At 38.0% G+C, this 22,302-nt stretch overlaps 1 protein-coding gene across 2 annotated transcripts in view; it reads left to right on the plus strand.

Moving 5' to 3' along the window:
- The window catches only part of MEMO1 (mediator of cell motility 1), a 142,543-nt gene that overhangs the window by 62,197 nt on the left and 58,044 nt on the right, over positions 1-22,302 (plus strand). For both annotated transcript variants that reach the window (XM_030858001.3, XM_060309774.1), the window contains exons 3-4: positions 2,794-2,875; positions 20,067-20,135. In XM_030858001.3, the coding sequence (XP_030713861.1) occupies positions 2,794-2,875; positions 20,067-20,135 (151 nt within the window). The remainder of the gene's footprint in view (positions 1-2,793; positions 2,876-20,066; positions 20,136-22,302) is intronic.

Genomic DNA, 22,302 nt, shown 5'->3' on the forward strand with positions numbered 1-22,302 from the left:
AGCTAAGCAGATAAAACCCATTATATGCATATTCTCAAGATAAATTATGAGTAGTGTTCAAGTAAGAGACTTGATAGAAACATTTGTCACACATAGTTCATCCTAAATTCACTTGGTAATTGAGGTGACCATATGTATTAGCTAATTGCTTTATCCAAAGGAAAACTAAACTTACATATTTTTATGACAGGAGGTAATTTTGCAACTTGGGGCTAGGTGGCCCTCTGAAGTTAGTTCCTACCCCACAGAAACTGGCAGAAAGGGGCACTATCTCCCTTGATTGTCACATTTCAAAGAGATGGCTTTTGGGTCCTTGAGAAAGATGGTCCTGAGTTGCTGATTAGAGGCTTATTTAGCTTTTTTTTAATTTAAATTTTTAGAAAGTTTTTATTTTTAATAAATGTATTTATTTATTTATGGCTGCGTTGGGTCCTTGTTGCATCATGTGGGCTTTCTCCAGTTGCAGTGAGCAGGGGCCACTCATCATTGTGGTGCACGGATTTCTCACTGCGGTGGCTTCTCTTGTTGTGGAGCACCGGCTCTAGGCGCGTGGGCGTCAGCAGTTGTGGCACGTGGACTCAGTAGTTGTGGCTCACGGGCTCAGTAGTTGTGACTTGTGGGCTCTAGAGCACAGGCTCAATAGTTGTGGCGCACGGGCTTAGTTGCTCCGTGGCATGTGGAATCTTCCCGGACCAGGGCTTGAACCTGTGTCCCCTGCATTGGCAGGCAGATTCTTAACCACTGTGCCACCAGGAAAGTCCCTTTAATTTTTTATTTATTTATTTTTTTGCTGTATGCGGACCTCTCACTGTTGTGGCCTCTCCCGTTGCAACGGAGCACAGGCTCCGGACGTGCAGGCTCAGCGGCCATGGCTCACGGGCCCAGCCGCTCCGCGGCACGTGGGATCTTCCCGGACCGGGGCATGAACCCATGTCCCCTGCATCAGCAGGCGGACTCTCAACCACTGCACCACCAGGGAAGCCCCCCTTTAATTTTTATTTTAGTTTTTATTTTATTTTTAAAACAATTTTTGGGACTTCCCTGGCGCATGGGCTTCTCATTGCGGTGGCTTCTCTTGTTGTGGAGCATGGGCTCTAGGCATGTGGGCTCAGTAGTTGTGACTCGCGGGCTCTAGAGCGTGGGCTCAGTAGTTGTGGCACACAGGCTTAGTTGCTCCGCGGCATATGGGATCTTCCCGGACCAGGGATTGAACCCGTGTCCCCTGCACTGGCAGGCAGATTCTTAACCACTGGACCACTAGGGAAGTCCAGTATTTTATTTCTTAATAAAAGAAGATCTTAATAAGATAGAATGTTAAGGTTTAATTAATTTGGGCTGTCAATCCATGAGTGTTTGTTATATTATTATCTAGGTTCTTTTGTAATGTTTGAATATTTTTTTATTAAAAGTTTAAAAAGAGAGAGCCAGAGAAAAAGGGGGCAGTAGTTGGGGGAAATCAATTTGCTAGTATTGCATATTTGCATGGTAATGATAATGATCTAGTAAAAAGGGAAAAGTTAGTGCGGGAGACAAGGACAGTTGTAAGAGCAGAGTCCTTGAGTATGAAAAACAAAGTGAGATCCAGTGCAGAAGTAATTTGTTTGGCTTTTGATAGGAGCAAGGACAATTTGTTGAAACAGTAGGGAAAGCAGAATAAATGGTGGGAAGAGGAAGTAGTTCTCTTCTGAATTTAGGGTGACTAACATTCAGGTTTGCTTGAGACTGGGAGGTTTCCTAGGATGCAGGACTTCCAGTGCTAAAACTGGCAAAGTCCTGAGCAACCAGGATGGTTGGTTATTCTGCTTGTTTTCCTTAACAAAATGAAAAGTTTGATCATCTGTTGGGAATGGGAATGGGAAGGGGATGATGGTTTAAGGTAAAAAGAGAAGCTATATGAAGTAACTATCTTAAAGATAGGTGAGCAAATTCACTAGGTTGTCGTGGTATGATTTCTGAGCTTTGTTTGCTAAGGATCTGCTGTAATTTATGAGTATAATTTCAAAGTTCATATGGTTGTGTTTCTTTACAGTCTCATTCAGCTGTTCAGATGGAGGTGCTTTGTTAAGTGGAAGGTTGGTTTTAACTATGATTTGACTACACTGGAGAAAGAGAGGAGCAAAGGAGGGAGGCCACAGGCAAGGGAGTGGTTACAGTGATGGATCATCAAATCTCAGGATGGGTATAAAAAGTGAAGAAGAGAGGATGAAGGACAGTTGGAAAAGTGACTCCAACAGATTTCTAGACGTGAACTGGAATGATAGGAAGTGAAGAAAGTGGGATGCTTGAAATTGAGATTTTTGAGGTGGTGTAGTTACACTGGTTATTGATATGGTGATGGGAATAGGGGGCTGGAGTGGATGGCAGGAAAGATCATTGAGTGTGGTAATGATCACTCCATGGATGTGATTTTAGTGATTAAGGCAGGTTTTGGTACTCTAAAATATATTCAGTTATTTTCTTTTCATATACTATATTTTTCTCTTTCTTGTTTCATTTTGTTTGATCATTGCCTCAAATTGTAGATTGTATTGTTCTTGAATGAAGATGGTTGTAAATAAATAAGTGGATGGATAAAAGCAAATTTTGTTGAATCAGTGCTTGTCTTTATCACATGGCTTGCTACTAGAAACTTTGTAGTTGGTTAAGTTTCAAACATTAACATCCAAAATGATGATCCACTGCCCATTAAGCTATTTTAGTTCCAAATAGGTTCAGTGAGGACTTTGTGTCATGTATGGTTATTAGTACCGTATTGCTTTGCTCACTCCTGTTTCTCTCTTTCTCTTTTTATAGGACCGCAACTGAATGCACAGCTAGAAGGTTGGCTTTCACAAGTACAGTCCACGAAAAGACCTGCTAGAGCCATTATTGCACCGTAAGTTTTAAGGGTCTTTACCCAGAATCTTTCATATGTTAATTATTAATAAAGAATGGGTATCTACGGATAGAATTAAAAATTAAAAATCAAATGCTGTGTTGAACTGAAGAAGTTATATTCACTAAATATCATGATTTCTGTGGCTTTCACTTTAACTCAAGGATAAAGGAATTGGCTACTTTATTTTCTCAGATGCAGAAATATCAAAATTTACTTTTGGTAGTAAAACTGACTTTTAAAACAAAGAGTTGTTTACATTAGATAAACTTAGTGATTTCAGTAGTATTTGGTACAGATGAATAAGTTCTGTTTTAAACATTGAAAAGATCTACTTTAATCACATAATTTTAAATTTATAATAAAAAATGGATTAAACATAAAATGGTGCAGTATGGAGTAGCAGCCAGATTTTTAGGGGAGGGGTAGATTTTTTTTTTTTTAATGAAGAAAATCTGTGACTATTTTGTCTGTGTTAGAGGGCTTTTTGAGAACTACAGGCTAACAAACATACAGTTAACTATGTGTCTGTGTATGATGTGAATTCAGTTAATTTTGATTTGGTAAATGTTGGAGTTTGTACTATTTCTGTCACAGCAGCATCTTTTATGTGACTTCTGTTGAGTTCAGGTTGGTACCTTGATAAATAGTAAATAGTAAAAATAATAGCAACCACTTACTAAACAATATGAGAATGAAATGAGTAAATACACATAAAAAGCTTACATTAATGTTTGGCACATAATAAGTATTCCATAAATGTTATGTATTTTTTGTGCCACACTTTGTTAAATACTCCATTTGTATGATCTAACTTCATCTCGTTTAAAAGATTCAGGAAGCTGACTATACTACTTACCAACTGTGACATATAAGTTATTTAATCTCTTGTGCCTTTGTCTCCTTGGTAAAATTGGAATAATAATATTACTTTCATATAGTTTTTCCAAAGATTAAGTGAGCCAATCTTTATAAAACTTTTAGCATAATGACTTGCTATTACTTATTTTGTTATTCAGCAAATATCTACCAGGCTAAATGCCAGATACTCTTCTTTGTACTGCTCTTTGAATAAAACAAAATCACTACTCTCGTAGTGCTTGCCTTTTAGTATTTGGGGAAGACAGACAGTAAATAAATAATTATATTCTGTGTCAGGTGCTAAGAAAAATCAAGCAGATAAGAAGATTGAGAGTGACAGTATGGGTAGGGAGTTGCTAGTTTAGATAGGATAGTAAGAAAAGGTCTTCCTCATAAGGTAACAGTTGAGTCTAAATGATGTGAGAGAGAAGTTATGCAGATGCCCAGGGAAAAAGGGTTTCAGGTTGAGGACAAAGCAAGGACAAAGGCTCTGGGGCAGGATACGCTTAAAGGTGTTTGAGGAAAAGCAAGGCCAGTGTAGCTGGAGTGGCGTGTGTGTGGAGAAGAGTAGTGGATGAGGTAGGCTGCGGGGGCTAGATTGTAGGGAGGCTTTGTAGGAGAACATAAAAACTTTGGTTTTTTGCTTCTTTTTTTTTTTTTTTGCGGTACGCGGGCCTCTACTGTTGCGGCCTCTCCCGTTGTGGGGGCCGCTCCGTGGCATGTGGGATCTTCCCGGACCAGGGCATGATCCCGTGTCCCCTGCATCGGCAGGCGGACTCTCAACCACTGCGCCACCAGGGAAGCCCCAAACTTTGGTTTTTATTCCAAGTGATATGGCAAGTAATGAGAAGTTTTGAGCAGCAAAGTGACATGATCTGACTTAGGTTTGAAAAGGATTATTCTTGCTGCTGTATGAACTTTCTGTTTTGTGGGGGCAAGGAGTCCAATTTCGGAGGCTTATTACTATAGTACAGAAAAGAGATGACATAATGCCTTTGGCTGGGAGCTAGAGGTGGAGGTGATGAGAAACTGTATATTCTGGGTATTTGGAAGGCAGGACCAATAAAATAGAAGAAGTCAAGGATGACTCTTAAGTTTGGGCTTGTGAAATTGGAAGGATGGAATTGGGGTTTGTAGTAATTAAAGGAGAAAACAAGGGTGGAGGTGGGGAGTGGAATTTGAAGTGTTTATATAAAATCTAAATTTTATTCTGCCTGTGTTAATGTTGAGATACCTATTAGGTATCCAAGTGAGGCAGCTAGGTATATGAATCTGGAGTACAGGGAAGAAGGCCAAGGCTGTGTTGGCATATCACACTTAACACAGCTAAGTGTGTAACTTTAATCAGACATGGTTGCCTCGGGAGTAAAATAGAGAAGAGGTTCAAAGACTAAGGCGTTAGGCAAGCCAGCTTAATTTAGAGGTCACGATGAAGATGAGTATTTGCAAAGGAGATTTTGAAGGAGGACCAGTGGGGAAGGAGGAAAACCAAGAGTGAGTGAAGTCTCTGGGAGGCAAAAGGATGAAAATGTGTCAGGGAGGAAAAGATGATCAGGTGTGTCAAATTCTGCCAAGAGGTCAAATAAGATGAGGATTGATAATTGGATACTATGGAGATTGCTGGTTATTTTAGTAAGAACAGTTTCTGTGGGGCGGTGGGGATGAAAGCACAGTTGGAGTGGGTTCAAAAAGAATCAAGGAGGGAAATGAAGACAGTGAGTATAGATAGTTTTTTTGAGAAATTTTGCTATAAATCAAGGAAGTAGGGCAATGGGAATATGGTGTTGGGGAGAATTTTTATTGAAGGTGGGAGATATTAAAGTGTTTATAATGTTGATGACATGATCTAGTAGAGAAAGAAAAATTGATGCAAGGATAAGTTGGGAAGTTTGTATAAGTGAGATCCTTGGTTGGGTGAGAAACAGTGGATTAGTAATCATCTCTTTATAACATCTCATGAGGTATGTTCTACTGTCATTCCCATTACTTTGCTGGTATTTGACTATTATGGTATACTACCTTCCTAGTTAAAACTTACTCTAAATGTGGGAGCTGAACTGAATCAACAGAATTAAAATGAGGTTAGTTATTCATGAAAAAGTAACTAGACTTGTTTGCTTCTTGTAGTTAGTTTTAAATTGAAATGTTTGGAAATGCCCTTGGAAATGAAATGTTTGAGTCTACGTTACAAATATATTAATTTGTAAAAGATTTCCAAGTTACCTTAGGTTTTAAAATGAATATTTGAAAATAGTTTTGGCTTTGGTGTGCATGTTTCTGCTATATAGTGACTTTGTAGTTATGTTTATGTATATATAGGCAATTTCTACTTTGTTAATATGTGAAAACTTTAAATATAGTCAAGTTCATCTTATTATATTTTCCTTTCTAGAGTTACCTGTTTTTTTTTTTTTTTTGCGGTAAGCGGGCCTCTCACTGTTGTGGCTTCTCCCGCTGTGGAGCACAGGCTCTGGATGCTCAGCGGCCATGGCTCACGGGCCCAGCCGCTCCGCGGCATGTGGGATCTTCCCAGACCGGGGCATGAACCCGTGTCCCCTGCATTGGCAGGCGGACTCTCAACCACTGCGCCACCAGGGAAGCCCTCCTTTTTTTTTTTAAGGTAGAAAAGCAACAACAAATATTTTCTTGTTATATAGGCACAAAAGTGTCTTTGTAAGAACGAGCTTATATAGTAATTAGACAACTTAAAATTTTAAGATTTCTACTTTTATTTCAAATCAAAAACATACTTTTAAAATTTTATAAATTCTAGCTCTCTGGGACCACCTTTTCTTAGATTTTGCCTTCATAGGAATAAATCATATGAGGGCAACCTTAAAAAAACAAACTCAGAACCTAGATAGCACACTTTTGAAAATGTTTAAACAGTTTGCTTATTTTTATATGGATGTAGATTAAATAGAATAATGTCATTTATTGTTGACGTTATTAAAAGATTAAATATTGACCCATAAACCAACTGTTGATCAATTTTAATGAATTCTAATCTATATAACATAACCAGGCACATTTGGGAGAGGAATTCAAAAGAATTTAATTTGACTAAAAAATATCCTTTGGTTGCATTTGGAACTATCTTACTTATATTGAGGCACAGGAGACAGTATGTGGCCCTGGGATATATATTGAAATGATCTCATGAACTAGGAGTTCCAGAAGGCTTCTTACCATGACTGCCAGTTTACCTTGATGCCAAAATTGTTGTTTATCTTGCAGTATTCAGCAATAACTCAGCAACCCTTAGAATGGAGCTGTACAGGTATACATCACTTAAGAAACATCTTATTGAATATAAAAAGATAAGCAGATAATTGTGGAAGGGGCTTAATTTACATGATGAAATTATTTTTTACTGTCAAGCACAGACAATGAATATTGAAGGCCATACATTTAAAGCAGAATTTGATTTCTTAGTAGTTAACCAAGTAGGAATAGTATGGAATAAAGGATACTTTCACTTTTCGTTGCGTACCTTTTATTACGGTTTGACTTTTTTTTACTGCGTACATTATACCTTTAGTATAAAAACCTGTTTGAAAAATTTAAAAACTAAGAAACATTTATATAGAAGACCAGGTTGTATATAGTGAAGCATACCTGTAGAGCTCTACCAGTACATGTCATGAGACAATCTTCATAAATTATCTAGTTAACTTAAGTTACTGGAGATTTGCAGTCCTTGTTAATGTTAACAAACAATCTTTTAAACAGTCTCATAGTGCGTTCTGTGTTGTGTTGTGTGCTTGTTTGGCTTGGTTTTGGTTTTGTCTCACTTCCTTTCACATAGTGAAAGCAGATGTGCCCTGTGTGAATGATAGGCCAGAAGACAGGCTCCTTGCATTAGCATAGAGTTCGAGCTAAATCTGGTAGAAACCATCAAGACTTTCCCAGTCTTGTTAATAGTAAGAAGGACTGGTAGGTTATTCATGGCAATATCTCAAATCATATATACTCTAGCAGTAAAAAAAAAAACCCTCAATATGTAACATTGTGGTTAGTTTATTCTTACTTGACTTTTTAGCTCATAATATTGTTTGCTTAATGTTTGTGAGATTCCATTTGTAAAAATAAAATATTCTAAATAATGACTGTTTTACCTGAATATTTCTTGGATATAATCATTTGCTGATTTTTTTATCGAAGTAGGAATCTTTAGGGCCATTGAGCATTGCCTGTGAAGGAAAAGAATAAAAGGCTACGTGCAGCAAAATAAAACTGAGGTGGAGGTTGCTGCTTCTGGAAACTGTTTGGGGCCAGTTGTCATTCAGGTTGATCCTGTACGTTTACAGGTGTTTTTAAATTTAGTTTCTAGGTTTGTAGATCATATCTTAACTTAAGGTTGCAAACTTTGCTTATTGCTGGAGGAGATCTCATTTCATCTGGTCCAGTCTTCTCATTTCATCTAGGGCAGTCTTTTATTTTGCATTTTTCCTGCTATTCAGTAGAATTAGGACTACGGAAATCTGACTTTGTTGAATTCAAGTAAGTGTTTATTATTCCCTATATCCACTTTGATGAAAAGCCTCTCATAGAATGTTTAGTAGACTCTTGGCATTCATAGTTGATATAAGTGAAAGTCCATGTGATGTCGTGATTAGTAATTTTCCTGAGGTAGGAATTTAAATTATACCACACTGCAAGGTTGCTGTATGGGAAACTGTCACTTAACTAGTGAATGATTGTGGACAGTGTGACCTTGCATCCTCATTTAATTGCAGCTCTCTGAGGGGCAGAGAAATTCTGGTAGGTTAGGAGCTGAAGCTGCTGATGCAAAGGATCTGCTGTGTAGGTGTAAAGGGAGAAGCAAAAGTACTCTATGTTAAAAGAAAGATCAGTTTTTAGAGGTATGGTTTTAGCCTAATGAAAAATTATAGATATAATAATATATATATAATATATAATAATAGTATAATTTTGTATTTATTTTCATGAGAAGTTACATTGAGAATCAGAGTTACCTGTAACACCTAGCAGGGATGACTTTGTATTAAAGGTTTTAAGAACTCTGGAAAGACTGACTTAGACACACACACTTTTATGATGCATGTTCAAATATCTGTAGAGCTCAAATTTTCATTGCTTTTCTGGCTGTTATGCAGAACGACTAAAGAAAAAAACGTAGCCGTTCCCTTAGCGAAGCCTCCTTTATTGTGAGTGATTCCTTACTGGAACCTGTTGCCACATACATGTAGAGTTATAGATTCTGTTAGCAAGAGAAGGGGATAGGAACAGGATTAATGGTGAGAGTTGATGATTATTACTCTGGCTTTATTCATTACCATATATCTGGGCCAGGGTAAAGGACAGTATTACAAATTCTCTTCTTTGAATGTGACCTTGATCCTTTCATGAAGTAGAGTGAGTTCCTCACTATGGGATAAGTGAGTATGGGGTATATATACTTAATGATCAAAAAATAGATACACTGCAGTGTATTCTCTATCTAAGAATCTCCCTGTCCTTGGGAGATGGGTTCAAGATGGCGGGGTAGAAGGATGTGTGCTCACTCCCTCTTGCAAGAGCACAGGAATCACAACTAACTGCTGAACAGTCATCGACAGGAAGACGCTGGAACTCACCAAAAAAGATACCCCACATCCAAAGACAAAGGAGAAGCCACAATGAGACAGTAGGAGGGGCACAATCACAATAAAATCAAATCCCATAACTGCTGAGTGGATGACTCACAAACTGGAGAACACTTATACCACAGAAGTCCACCCACTGGAGTGAAGGTTCTGACCCCCAGGTCAGGCTTCCTAACCTGGGGGTCTGGCAACGGGAGGAGGAATTCCTAGAGACTCAGACTTTGAAGGCTAGTGGGATTTAATTGCAGGGCTTTGACAGGACTGGGGGAAGCAGAGACTCCACTCTTGGAGGGCACACACAAAGTAGTGTGCGTATCAGGACCCAGGGGGAAGGAGCAGTGACCCCATAGGAGACTGAACCAGACCTACCTGCTAGTGTTGGAGGGTTTCCTGAAGAGGCAGGGGGCAGCTGTGGCTCACCGCGGGGACAAGGACACTGGCAGCAGAAGTTCTGGGAAGTATTCCTTGGTGTGAGGCCTCCCAGAGTTCACCATTAGCCCCACCAAGAGCCTGTTGGCTCCAGTGCTGTGTCGCCTCAGGCCAAACAACCAACAGGGAGGAAACTCAGCCCCACCCATCAGCAGACAAGCAGACAAGCATTAAAGTTTTACTGAGCTCTGCCCACCAGAGCAACACCCAGCTCTACCCACCACCAGTCCCTCCCATCAGGAAGCTTGCACAACTGCTTACATAGCCTTATCCAAGGGCAGACAGCAGAAGCAAGAAGAACTGTAATCCTGCAGCCTGTGGAATGAAAACCACATTCACAGAAAGATAGACAAAATGAAAAGGCAGAGGACTATGTACCAGATGAAGAAACAAGATAAAACTCCAGAAGAACAACTAACTGAAGTGGAGATAGGCAACCTTACAGAAAAAGAATTCAGAATAATGATAGTGAAGATGATCCAGGACTTTGGAAAAAGAATGGAGGCAAAGATGGAGAAGATGCAAGAAATGTTTAACAAAGACCTAGAAGATTTAAACAGAGGTGAACAATATAATAACTGAAGTGAAAAATACACTAGAAGGAATCAATAGCAGAATAACTGAGGCAGAAGAACGGATAAATGACCTGGAAGACAGAATGGTGGAAATCACTGCCACAGGACAGAATAAAGAAAAAAGAATGAAAAGCAATGAAGAAAGCCTAAGGGACCTCTGGGACAACATTAAACATACCAACATTTGCATTATAGGGGTCCCAGAAGGAGAAGAGAGAGAGAAAGGACCCGAGAAAATATTTGAAGAGATTATAGTCGAAAACTTTCCTAACTTGGGAAAGGAAATAGCCACCCATGTCCAGGAAGCACAGAGAGTTCTAGTTGGGATAAACCCAAGGGGAAGCGCGCTGAGACACATAGTAATCAAATTGTAAAAATTAAAGACAAAGAAAAATTATTGAAAGCAACAAGGGAAGAACAACACATAACATAAAAGGGAATTCCCATAAGGGTAACAACTGATTTCTCAGCAGAAACTCTGCAAGCCAGAAGGGAGTAGCATGATATATTTAAAGTGATGAAAGGGAAGAACCTAAAACCAAGATTACTCTACCCAGCAAGGATCTCATTCTTTTTTTTTTTGTGGTACGCGGGCCTCTCACTGCTGCAGCCTCTCCCGTTGTGGAGCACAGGCTCCGGACGCGCAGGCCCAGCAGCCATGGCTCACGGGCCCAGCTGCTCCACGGCACGTTGGGATACTCCCGGATTGGGGCACGAATGCGTGTCCCCTGCATTGGCAGGTGGACTCTCAACCACTGCGCCACTAAGGAAGCCCTCTCATTCAGTTTTGACACAGATATCAAAAGCTTTACAGACAAGCAAAAGCTAAGAGAATTCAGCAGCACCAAACAAGCTCTACAACAAATGCTAAAGGAACTTCTCTAAGTGGGAAACACAAGAGAAGAAAAGGACCTACAAAAACAAAACCAAAACAATTAAGAAAATGGTCATAGGAACATACATATCAATAATTACCTTAAATGTGAATGGATTAAATGCTCCAACCAAAAGACACAGTCTGGCTGAATGGATACAAAAACAAGACCCATATATATGCTGTCTATAAGAGACCCACTTCAGACATAGGGACACATACAGACTGAAAGTGAGGGGATGGTGAAAGATATTCCATGCAAATGGAAATCAAAAGAAAGCTGGAGTAGCAATACTCATATCAGATAAAATAAACTTTAAAGAATGTTACAAGAGACAAGGAAGGACACAACATAATGATCAAGGGATCAATCCAAGAAGGTATAACTGTTATAAATATATATTCACCCAACATAGGACCACCTCAATACATAAGGCAACTGCTAACAGCTATAAATGAGGAAATAGACAGTAACACAATAACAGTGGGGGACTTTAACACCTCACTTACACCAGTGAACAGATCATCCAGACAGAAATATAATAAGGAAACACAAGCTTTAAATGACACAACAGACCAGATAGATTTAATTGATATTTAAAAGACATTCCATCCAAAAAAAGCAGATGACACTTTCTTCTCAAGTGCACACAGAACATTCTCCAGGATAGATCACATCTTGGATCACAAATAAAGCCATGGAAAATTTAAGAAAATTGAAATCGTATCGAGATCTTTTCTGACCACACGCTATGAGATTAGAAATATATTACAGGGAAAAAAACGTAAAAAAGACAAACACGTGGAGGCTAAACAAAATGTTACTAAATAACCAAGAGATCACTGACGAAATCAAGGAGAAAATAAAAAAATTCCTAGAGACAAATGATAACGAAAACATGACAATCCAAAACCTATGGGATGCAGCAAAACAGTTCGAAGAGGGAAGTTTATAGCAATACAATCCTACCTCAAGACACAACAAAATCTCAAATAAACAATTAACCTTACACCTAAAGGAACTAGAGAAAGAAGAACAAACAAAACCCAAAGTTAGTAGAAGGAAAGAAAACATAAAGATCAGAGCAAAAATAAATGAAATGGAAACAAAGCAGTAGCAAAGATAATAAAACTAAAGCCTGGTTCTTTGAGAAGATAAACAAAATTAATAAACCTTTAGCCAGACTCATCAAGAAAAAGAGGGAGAGGACTCAAATCAATAAAATTAGAAATGAAAAACAAGAAGTTACAACAGACACTGCAGAAATACAAAGCATCCTAAGAGATTACTACAAGCAAATGTAAGCCAATAAAATGGAGAACTTGGAAGAAATGGACAAATTCTTAGAAAGGTATAACCTTCCAAGACTGAAGCAGGAAGAAACAGAAAATATGAACAGACCAATCACAAGTAATGAAATTGAAACTGTGATTAAAAATCTTCCAAGAAACAAAAGTCCAGGACCAGATGGCTTCACAGGTGAATTCTATCAAATGTTTAGAGAAGAGCTAATGCCCATCCTTCTCAAACTCTTCCAAAATATCGCAGAGGATGGAACACTCCCAATCTCATTCTACGAGGCCACCATCACCCTGATACCCAAACCGGACAAAGATGATACAAAGAAAGAAAATTACAGACCAATATCACCGATGAAGATAGATGCAAAAATCCTGAACGAAGTACTAGCAAACAGAATCCAACAACACCATGGTGTATGATTAAAAGGATCATACACCATGATCAAGTGGGATTTACCCCAGGGATGCAACGATTCTTCAATATACGCAAATCAATCAATGTGATACACCATATTAACAAATTGAAGAATAAAAACCAAACGATCATTTGAATAGATGTAGAAAAAGCTTTTGACAGAATTCCACACCCATTTATGATAAAAACTCCAGAAAGTGGGCATAGTGGGAACCTACCTCAACATAATAAAGGCCATATACAACAAACCCACAGCAAACATCATTCTCAATGGTGAAAAACTGAAAGCATTTCCTCTAAGATCAGGAAGAAGACAAGGATGTCCACTCTCGCCACTATTCTTCAACGTAGTTTTGGAAATCCTAGCCGCGGCAGAGAAGAAAAAGAAATAAAAGGAATCCAAATCAGGAAAGAAGAAGTAGAACTGTCACTGTTTGCAGATGCCTTGATACTATACATAGATAATCCAAAAGATGCCACCAGAAAACTTCTAGAGCTAATTAATGAATTTGGTAAAGTTGCAGGATACAAAATTAATGCACAGAAATCTCTTGCATTTCTATGCACTAACAACAAAATATCAGAAAGAAATTAAGGAGAAACAATCTCATTCACCATTGCAACAAAAATAATAAAATACAAGGGAATAAACCTACCTAAGGAGGTAAAAGAACTGTACTCAGAAAACTATAAGACACTGGTGAAAGAAATCAAAGATGACACAAACAGGAGGAGAGATATGCCACGTTCTTGGATTGGAAGGATGAATATTATGAAAATGACTATACTACCCAAAGCAATCTACAGATTCAATGCAATCCCTATCAAATTACCAATGGCATTTTTTACAGAACTAGAACAAAAAATCTTAAAGTTTCTATGGAGACACCAAAGATCCCAAATAGCCAAAGCAGTCTTGACGGAAAAAAAGGGAGCTGGAAGAATGAGACTCCCTGACTTCAGACTATACTACAAAGCTACAGTAATCAAGACAGTATGGTACTGGCACAACAACAGAAATATAGATCAATGGAACAGGATAGAAAGCCCAGAGATAAACCCACGCACCTATGGTCAAATAATGTATGACAAAGGAGGCAAGAGTATACAATGGAGAAAAGATAGCTTGTTTAGTAAGTGGTGCTAGGAAAACTGGACAGCTACCTATAAAGGAGTGAAATTAGAACACTGTCTAACACCATACACAAAAATAAACTCAAAATAGATTAGAGACCTAAGACCGGACACTGTAAAACTCTTAGAGGAAAACATAGGAAGAACACTCTTTGACATAAATCACAGCAAGATATTTTTTGATCCACCTCCTAGAATAATGGAAATAAAAACAAACATATGAGACCTAATGAAACTTAAAATCTTTTGCAAAGCAAAGGAAACTATAAACAAGACGAAAAGACAACGCTCAGAGTGGGAGAAAATATTTGCAAACAAATCAACGGACAAAGGATTAATCTCAAAAATATATAAACATCTCATGCAGCTCAATATTAAAAAAATGAACAACCCAATCCCAAAATGGGCAGAAGACCTAAATAGACATATCTCCATAGAAGACATACAGATGACCAAGAGGCACATGAAAAGCTGCTCAACATCACTAATTATTAGAGAAATGGAAATCAAAACTACAGTGAGGTATCACCTCACACTGGTTAGAATGGGCATCCCTCAGAAAATCTACAAACAACAAATGCCGGAGAGGCTGTGGAGAAGAGGGAACCCTCTTGCACTGTTGGTGGGTATGTAAGTTGATACAGCCACTATGGAGAACAGTATGGAGGGTCCTTAAAAAAGTAAAAATAGAATTACCATATGACCCAGCAATCCCACTACTGGGCATATACCCAGAGAAAACCATAATTCTAAAAGACACATGCACCCCAATGTTCATTGCAGCACTGTTTACAATAACCAAGTCATTGGGAGCAACCTAAATGCGTATCGACAGTCGAATTGATAAAGAAGATGTGGCACATATATACAATGGAATATTACTCAGCCATATAAAGGAACGAAATTGGGTCATTTGTAGAAACGTGGATGGACCTAGAGTCTGTCATACAGAGTGAAGTCAGAAAGAGAAAAAGAAATATAGTATATTAATGCATATTTGTGGAATATAGAAAAATGGTATAGATGAACTGGTTTGCAAGGCAGAAATAGAGACAGAGATGTAGAGAACAGATGTATGGAAACCATGGGTGGAAAGCGGGGGTGGGGTGGTGGTGGTGGTGGGATGAATTGGGAGATTGGGGTTGACATATATACACTGAGATGTATAAAATAGATAGCTAATAAGAACCTGCTGTATAAAATAAATAAATAAAATTTTAAAAAAGGTAAAAGAATCTTCCTTTCCTTTTGCCACTATGTTGTCTTTAGGTCAAGGAAACTTAAACCTTCAGCTTCAAAAAGGACTGAAACCATGAAATCTAAGTTCTTATTATGAAACAAGTTTACCTTAGTTAATCGTGTTTTCGAAACTATCATCCTTCCTTGTAGTCTTACAGGATATATGATTCTTTAAGTATTCTTCCAGTTGTTAGGCTTGTTGCTTTTCCTACTCCATGGACTCCTTCCCTTCTTCCTTGAACTATGTAAAGGTCTCTTAACGGTGCGTAAGAATGGGTTCTGGAGCTTTACTGCCTGGCTTTATATCCTGGAGTGCCATTTACTATCTGTATGACCTTGAGCAAGTTTCTTAACCTTTCTGCTTCAGTTTTTTCATCTATCAAATGAGAAGAATAATAATTCCTATCTCATAGAGTTGTTAGGATTAAAAGTAATGCTTTGAGTTACGTAGAAGAGTGCCTGAGATGCAGTAAGCACTCAATTATCACCATCATCATAACTGTCCTCTTCTTCTTCCTCCTACTTGGTCACTAAGATATGTCACTGTTTCTTTCTAGACCCTAGAGCATTGATTTTTCATTTCCCACTGACACTGACACCATTCTAGACCTAGACCGTGATATTACTACCTCACGCCACAGTTTCCAAGAGAGCTTCATGTAACTCATCTTGCCTCTAACACGTCCTTTGTGCTTGTGTTTTTCAGTACATGATAACAGTTTCATATTATCACTCCCTGTTCCAAGAGCACACAGCAGTTTTTCAGTAACTTGTTTTATCAAGCCCAGACTCTTCTGTCTGACTCTGGCTTAACATTACTCTCTTGTTCCATTCAGGCCAATTTCATATTTTCTCATTTACATCATACACTTGGACATTTGCTCATGTTTTTCCTTCAGGCTTTATTCCTTTCATGCCCTTACCCTTCTACTTACTATTTCTTTCCTGCCTATACTTCAAGAATCTAACGTTTCTAAGAAGGCTTTCTGGCATTTAAGAACTGAGCTTGGGTAGGAACAGCATTGGTAAAACTGGGAGAGACTTAGAGTACAAAGACAGGTTGATTTAGAGATCGGAGTATAGATTGGGGTTCAGGGCCTTTAAATTCAAGAAGAGTAAGGATTGAGAAGTGGAGGGATGTGAAGTGAGGGACAACTGAGAGCAAAGCAGTGTTGAAAATCTGAATGTCCTTCAGGTTTGTGACAGACCAGGGAGGATCCAGATGGATCAGATGGTTTTTAAGGTCTGCATGGCCAGGCAAGATAGTGCATATCTGAACTGACAGGAGCCAGTGATGTTCAGATGAGGAACAGGTATTAAGTATCTGAAGTAGTTGGTATTGGTGTCTTGGGGACTGGAAGATTGGGGACATAACCGGTTAAAATAGAGCCCCTGGTTAGCCTAGAATATCAAGATCAGTGCAGGGTGACAGCAAAACTGAATCTGCTGAGCCACAGAACAACTTATATTACCTTCTGGCTAAGATTAGAACTGGGTTGTGAGAATATTGCTATATTCAGGCAACTTGATAGGCTCCCTTGACAGAGGTGTAAGGATGGAGTGACTACCATTAATCTGACCAATAAAGCCTCAGTGATTTCAGTGTGCTTAGCATATGTCCCATATTACTTTACTCCTAATTAAGGACGCTACTATCTTGTATGGTTGTGATTGACTTATGTGAATCTCTTTTTCTGTGTCTATATCAGATGAGTATCATTTTTGTGTTTTTTTTTTTTTGCGTTACACGGGCCTCTCACTGTTGCGGCCTCTCCAGTTGCGGAGCACAGGCTCCGGACGTGCAGGCTCAGCGGCCATGGCTCACGGGCCCAGCCGCTCCGCGGCATGTGGGATTTTCCTGGACCGGGGCAAGAACCCGTGTCCCCTACATCGGCAGGCGGACTCTCAACCACTGCGCCACCAGGGAAGCCCTCATTTTTAAAATAGAGCTTTACTGGGGTATGATTAACATTCAGCTGCATATAAAGTATGCAGTTTGATAAGTTTGAAATATGTATACACCTGTGAAATCATTACCACGATTAAGATAATGAACATATTCTTCATCTTCAGAAGTTTCCTTGTGCCCTTCTTTCCCTCTCTGCCCTTCTCCCACCCTCCCACATCCACTGATTTACTTTCTGTCACTATAGATTAGTTCTTATTTTCTAGAATTATTTATTTTTATTTTTAATTGAAGAAGAGTTGATTTACAGTGTTGTGCCAGTCTCTCCTGTACAGCAAGTGACTCAGTTTTATACATACATATTCTTTTAAAAAAATTTTTATTGTAGAAGTATTTAAATGGAATCATATAGTATGAACTCTTTTTTGTCTGGCTTCTCTCACTCAGCATATTTATTTTTTTACCATAATTATTTTGAGTGTGTCAATAGTTCATTCCTTTCTATTGCTGAAGAGTTATTTCATTGTATGGATATACTTCAATTTGTTTATCCATTCACCTTTTGAGGGACGTTTGGCTGTTTCCGTTTTTGGCTCTTGCAAATAAAAATGGGATGAACATTTGTGTACAAATCTTTGTGTGCACATAATGCTTAAATATATATATATATATATTTAGGAGTGGAATCGCTGGCAGGAGTTTTATGGCAGAAGTATGTTTAGCTTTCTTTTATTTTTTTTAAGAAATTGCCAAACCATTTTCCAAAGTAGTTGTACCGTTTTACGTTTCCTACAGACTTTCAGTTCTACATCCTTGCCACATTTGGTATGGTCACTCATTTTAATTTTAGCTTATTCTAGTGGGTGTTCAGTGGTAGTTCACTGTAGTTTTAATTTGCCTCTCCTCAATGACTAACTGATGTAGAGCCTTCTTTTGTGTGCTTTTTGCCATCCTGGTGTTTTTTTTTTTTTTTTTTGCGGTACGCGGGCCTCTCACTACTGTGGCCTCTCCCGTTGCGGAGCACAGGCTCCAGACGTGCAGGCCCAGCGGCCATGGCTCACGGGCCCAGCTGCTCCGTGGCATGTGGGATCTTCCCGGACTGAGGCTCGAACCCGTGTCCCCTGCATCGGCAGGCGGACTCTCAACCACTGCGCCACCAGGGAAGCCCCCGGTGTATTTTTTGATGAAAGTATCTGTTCACATCTTTTCCTATTTAACAATTAAAAAAAAATTGTAGTAACATAAAATCTACTATCTTAACTACTTTTAACCATTTATATAGTAGTGTTAAGTGCATTCACTTTGTTGTGCAACCAATCTTCAGAATTCTTTTTGTCTTGTAAAACAGTTACCTATATTTTTTAAAGTATTAGGTTGTTTTGAAATTTCTTTATATATTCAGATATAAATGCTTTATCAGATATATGCTTTTTCTTTATATATTTAGATATAAATCCTTTGTCAGATATATGCTTTACAAATATTTTCTCCCAGTCTGTGTTTTGTGTTTTCAGTTTACTGTGCATCTTGAAATTGTCCATGATGGGAATGATTTAATCCACATTAATAGACAGATTGCTATAAATCAGGACTTTATTTTTTGTTTATTGTCTGTACTCAAGAAAAGTAATGGGGAAAGGTTAATAAGGCAGATGAAACTTAAAATTATGTTATGTCTGTAACCTTTACACTGTGACAAGCACGAAAAAATGAGGAAAGAAATATGCTTTCCAGTATTTGAAAAACTATTGTCTAATAAGCAAAGAAGTCATTCAAGTCATTGTTGAATGAGTGAAATTCAGACATATGTCTTCATTATTTCACTCTTGTCATTTGCAGCCATTGCTTGGCTGTGGGTCAAAGAGTTCAGCTACCATCAGTGAAAGCATTCTGGGACAATCAGTTGCCTAAGCTGAATTTGCAGTAAAGAGTATTTTATATTTTTTCATTGTTTGTCAGTTGTGTGATACGTCTCTCTTTATTTCAGTAAAATTTATAATAAGCTTATGTACATATGTATACAGTTTTTTCCTGCAGAGCCATTTGTTAAACATTTACTGGCTGTACACTAAATAGTAAGCATTAAGGGAAATATTTCTAGACTCACATAGCTTGAGTCAAGAAAGAAAAATGAAGTTATGAAACCAAGTCATTGTATGGGTGATCAGAGAACCAATGTAAAGCTGAGACCAGAGGAGGAAAAGGATGGGATGAGTAGTAGGGAGAGAAAATGAAAGGCATAATACACAGAAGGTCAGGTCAATTCTCTTACCACTAAAGACACAGAGGGACGTGAGTTGTTTCTTGTAGATTATTTGTTTTGCTCTGATTTGACTTGGTCTTATCATTTTTATGTATGTAATAGTCTGTTTATGGTATTGAAGAGGAATGTTAAGAGCTCACATATTATTAATGTTACATTAGCAACTTCAAATAAGCCTTGAATATTTCCAAATATAATTTTCCTTCAGACCAAATACTTTTTAACATTTAAAATTGGAACACAGGGGGACTTCCCTGGCGGTCCAGTGGTTAAGACTCTGAGCTTCCACTGCAGGGGGCACGGGTTTGATCTCTGGTTGGTGAACTAAGATCCTGCATGCTGTGCAGCATGGCCCCCCCACAAAATAAATAAATAAATAAATAAAATAACAGTGGAACACAGAACAATGATGTGTTCCCTGTTATCTTCTAGAAGTTGCATCATTATCTATCAATACATTGCTTTTTAATCTGTACACATAATGTTTACCATAATTATTAGATTTCTTTCAAAAGTTTTTTTTTTTCCCAGAATAACTTGATTTTGAATCTGATGATTAAGTTAAACATTTTTTTGTTTTGTAGCCATGCAGGGTATACGTACTGTGGGTCTTGTGCTGCTCATGCTTACAAACAAGTGGATCCATCTATTACGTAAGTAATATAGTTAGATACCTTTTTGATTAGGTGGTTGGGAATTATAATTGCTTTGTCACTGAAGTAATTTGTTTTACATACTTATATACTTGATTTCATTAAGAATTTGACTTTATAAATTTGATTATACCTTATATAGGTTATGAAAAGCTTTAATACTATTTTTCATTATCTGAACATTTAGCTTCTACCTTCCCTTTGTTTGGTAAAATGTTTAGTTCTGGAAGTGTTAGAAGGTTAATACAGTATTGTGATTTATACGAAATATGTATTTGGTCATTTAGATGACCAAAATATATTTCACATATATATTCAGTCTTTTTCCACAGTTACTGGCTCACAGCTCCCAAAACCCTTGGAATTTCCTAAGTGGTGAGAATGGCAAAGGTTTTTCTTGTATGTTAATAAGGTGACTTTCGGACCCCACCTAAGCATGGGGCTGCCAGGTTGCCAGGATAACCAACCTTGTGTTTAGAGGGTTGGAATTTTCATTCCCAATCCCTGACCTCCCCTGGGGAGGGGAGAGAGCCTGGAGGTTGAATCAGTTGCCATCATGACTATGTAATAAAGCCCCCATAAAAACCCAAAGGGACAGGGTTCGGAGAGCTTCCAGGTTGGTGAACATGTGGAGATTTGGGGAGAGTGGCCTGCCTGGAGAGGGCATGGAAGGTCCTGGCTCTTTCCCCTTGCCTTGTCCTATGCACCTCTTCCATCTGGCTGTTGCTAAGTTATATCTTTTTATAATAAACCGGTGACCTAGTAAGTGAAATATTTCTCTGAGTTTTGTGAGCCGCTCTAGCAAATTAAACCTCTGATTTATAAACGGTCTGTCAGAAGTATAGGTAACAACCTGGACTTATGATTGGCCTCTGAATTGAAATTCAAGGAGGTGGTTGTTGGAATCGCCAATCTGTAACTGGTTGGTCAGAAGCACAAGTGACAACCTGGGCTTGTGACTGGCATCTGAGATGGGGGATGGGTGTGGGTGTGGGGACGTTTTTGTAGGACTGAACCCGTAACCTGTGGAATCTGATGCTATCTCAAGGTAGATAGTGTCAGAATTGAGTGTGCCCCCTCTTCCACTCACGTGAATGCACACAGTGGAATTGGGTCCAGGAACATTAACAGTTAAATATTTTGGTTTTTAAAATTTTCTTTGAAAACCTGGAGATGAATACTTTTAAGAAAAATTCAAAGCCCTTTGTTCTATTTTAATCACTTTATAATTGAAAATTCTTTATTGCACGTGTTAGGTTGTGTTTAATGAATGAAGAATAATTTCTCATTGACAGGATAAGGTACCTGAGTTATTTTAGAATCTGACAATGAATTTAATATGGTTTTTGAAGTATATTAGCTCTTAATAATTTAATGACAGCTCTGAAATTAGCTTAAAAAAATCTTTCTGTCAAATTGAGACTGAGTCGTATACTACTCTCTAAAATGAGAAATTTGTGAACTTTAAAAGCTTAGTATACCACTCTCTAAAATAAGAAACTTGTGAAATTTCAAAAGTTTCTGCTGGAATTAGCCACCCAAATTACTTAATTTGCTGACCAACATTTTATTTAAATAGTTAATTCACTACATGTGAACCAGTGTCAGGTTCTAGTCTATATTGCCAGTTGTACATACACTGTGTGAATAGGTGAAACTGATCATTTTAATTCTGTCAAATGTTGTTAGGTTAGACCCGTACTAGTAGAGATGAAGGATAATCATTCAGAAGTAACTCACAACAGCCCTGAGTTTAAAAAGAAAATCTCACCCACAGCCTACTCCTTTATGAGCAATTAGTTCAAATTGTCAAAGCAAAAAAGCTGCTCTCTTTTGTTTTTATGTAGTATGCTCTGCACATTTTATCAGGCCTTTATTGAAAATTATTTTTTAGTAAGTTTTTAATAATAAATAAAATGATAATATTGCCAGATTGAGGAGGTTTTGGTTAGCTCCACCTCCTTTATGATGTTTTGATGCATATCTTTAACAAATAATTCATAATACATATTTAATGTATAATTTTAACTTGTTTCATGAATAAGAGTAAAATAGAAATTAGATTGTAAAGCTTTTCAGAAGCTTCCTTTATTTGACCCTGGGCCTATAAACCAACATAATCAAGGCTAGTTTTTATAACAGCCTTTTCCAAACCTTTTTCTATTTG

Source organism: Globicephala melas, chromosome 12, assembly GCF_963455315.2.
Source record: "Globicephala melas chromosome 12, mGloMel1.2, whole genome shotgun sequence".
Lineage (NCBI taxonomy): Eukaryota > Metazoa > Chordata > Mammalia > Artiodactyla > Delphinidae > Globicephala > Globicephala melas.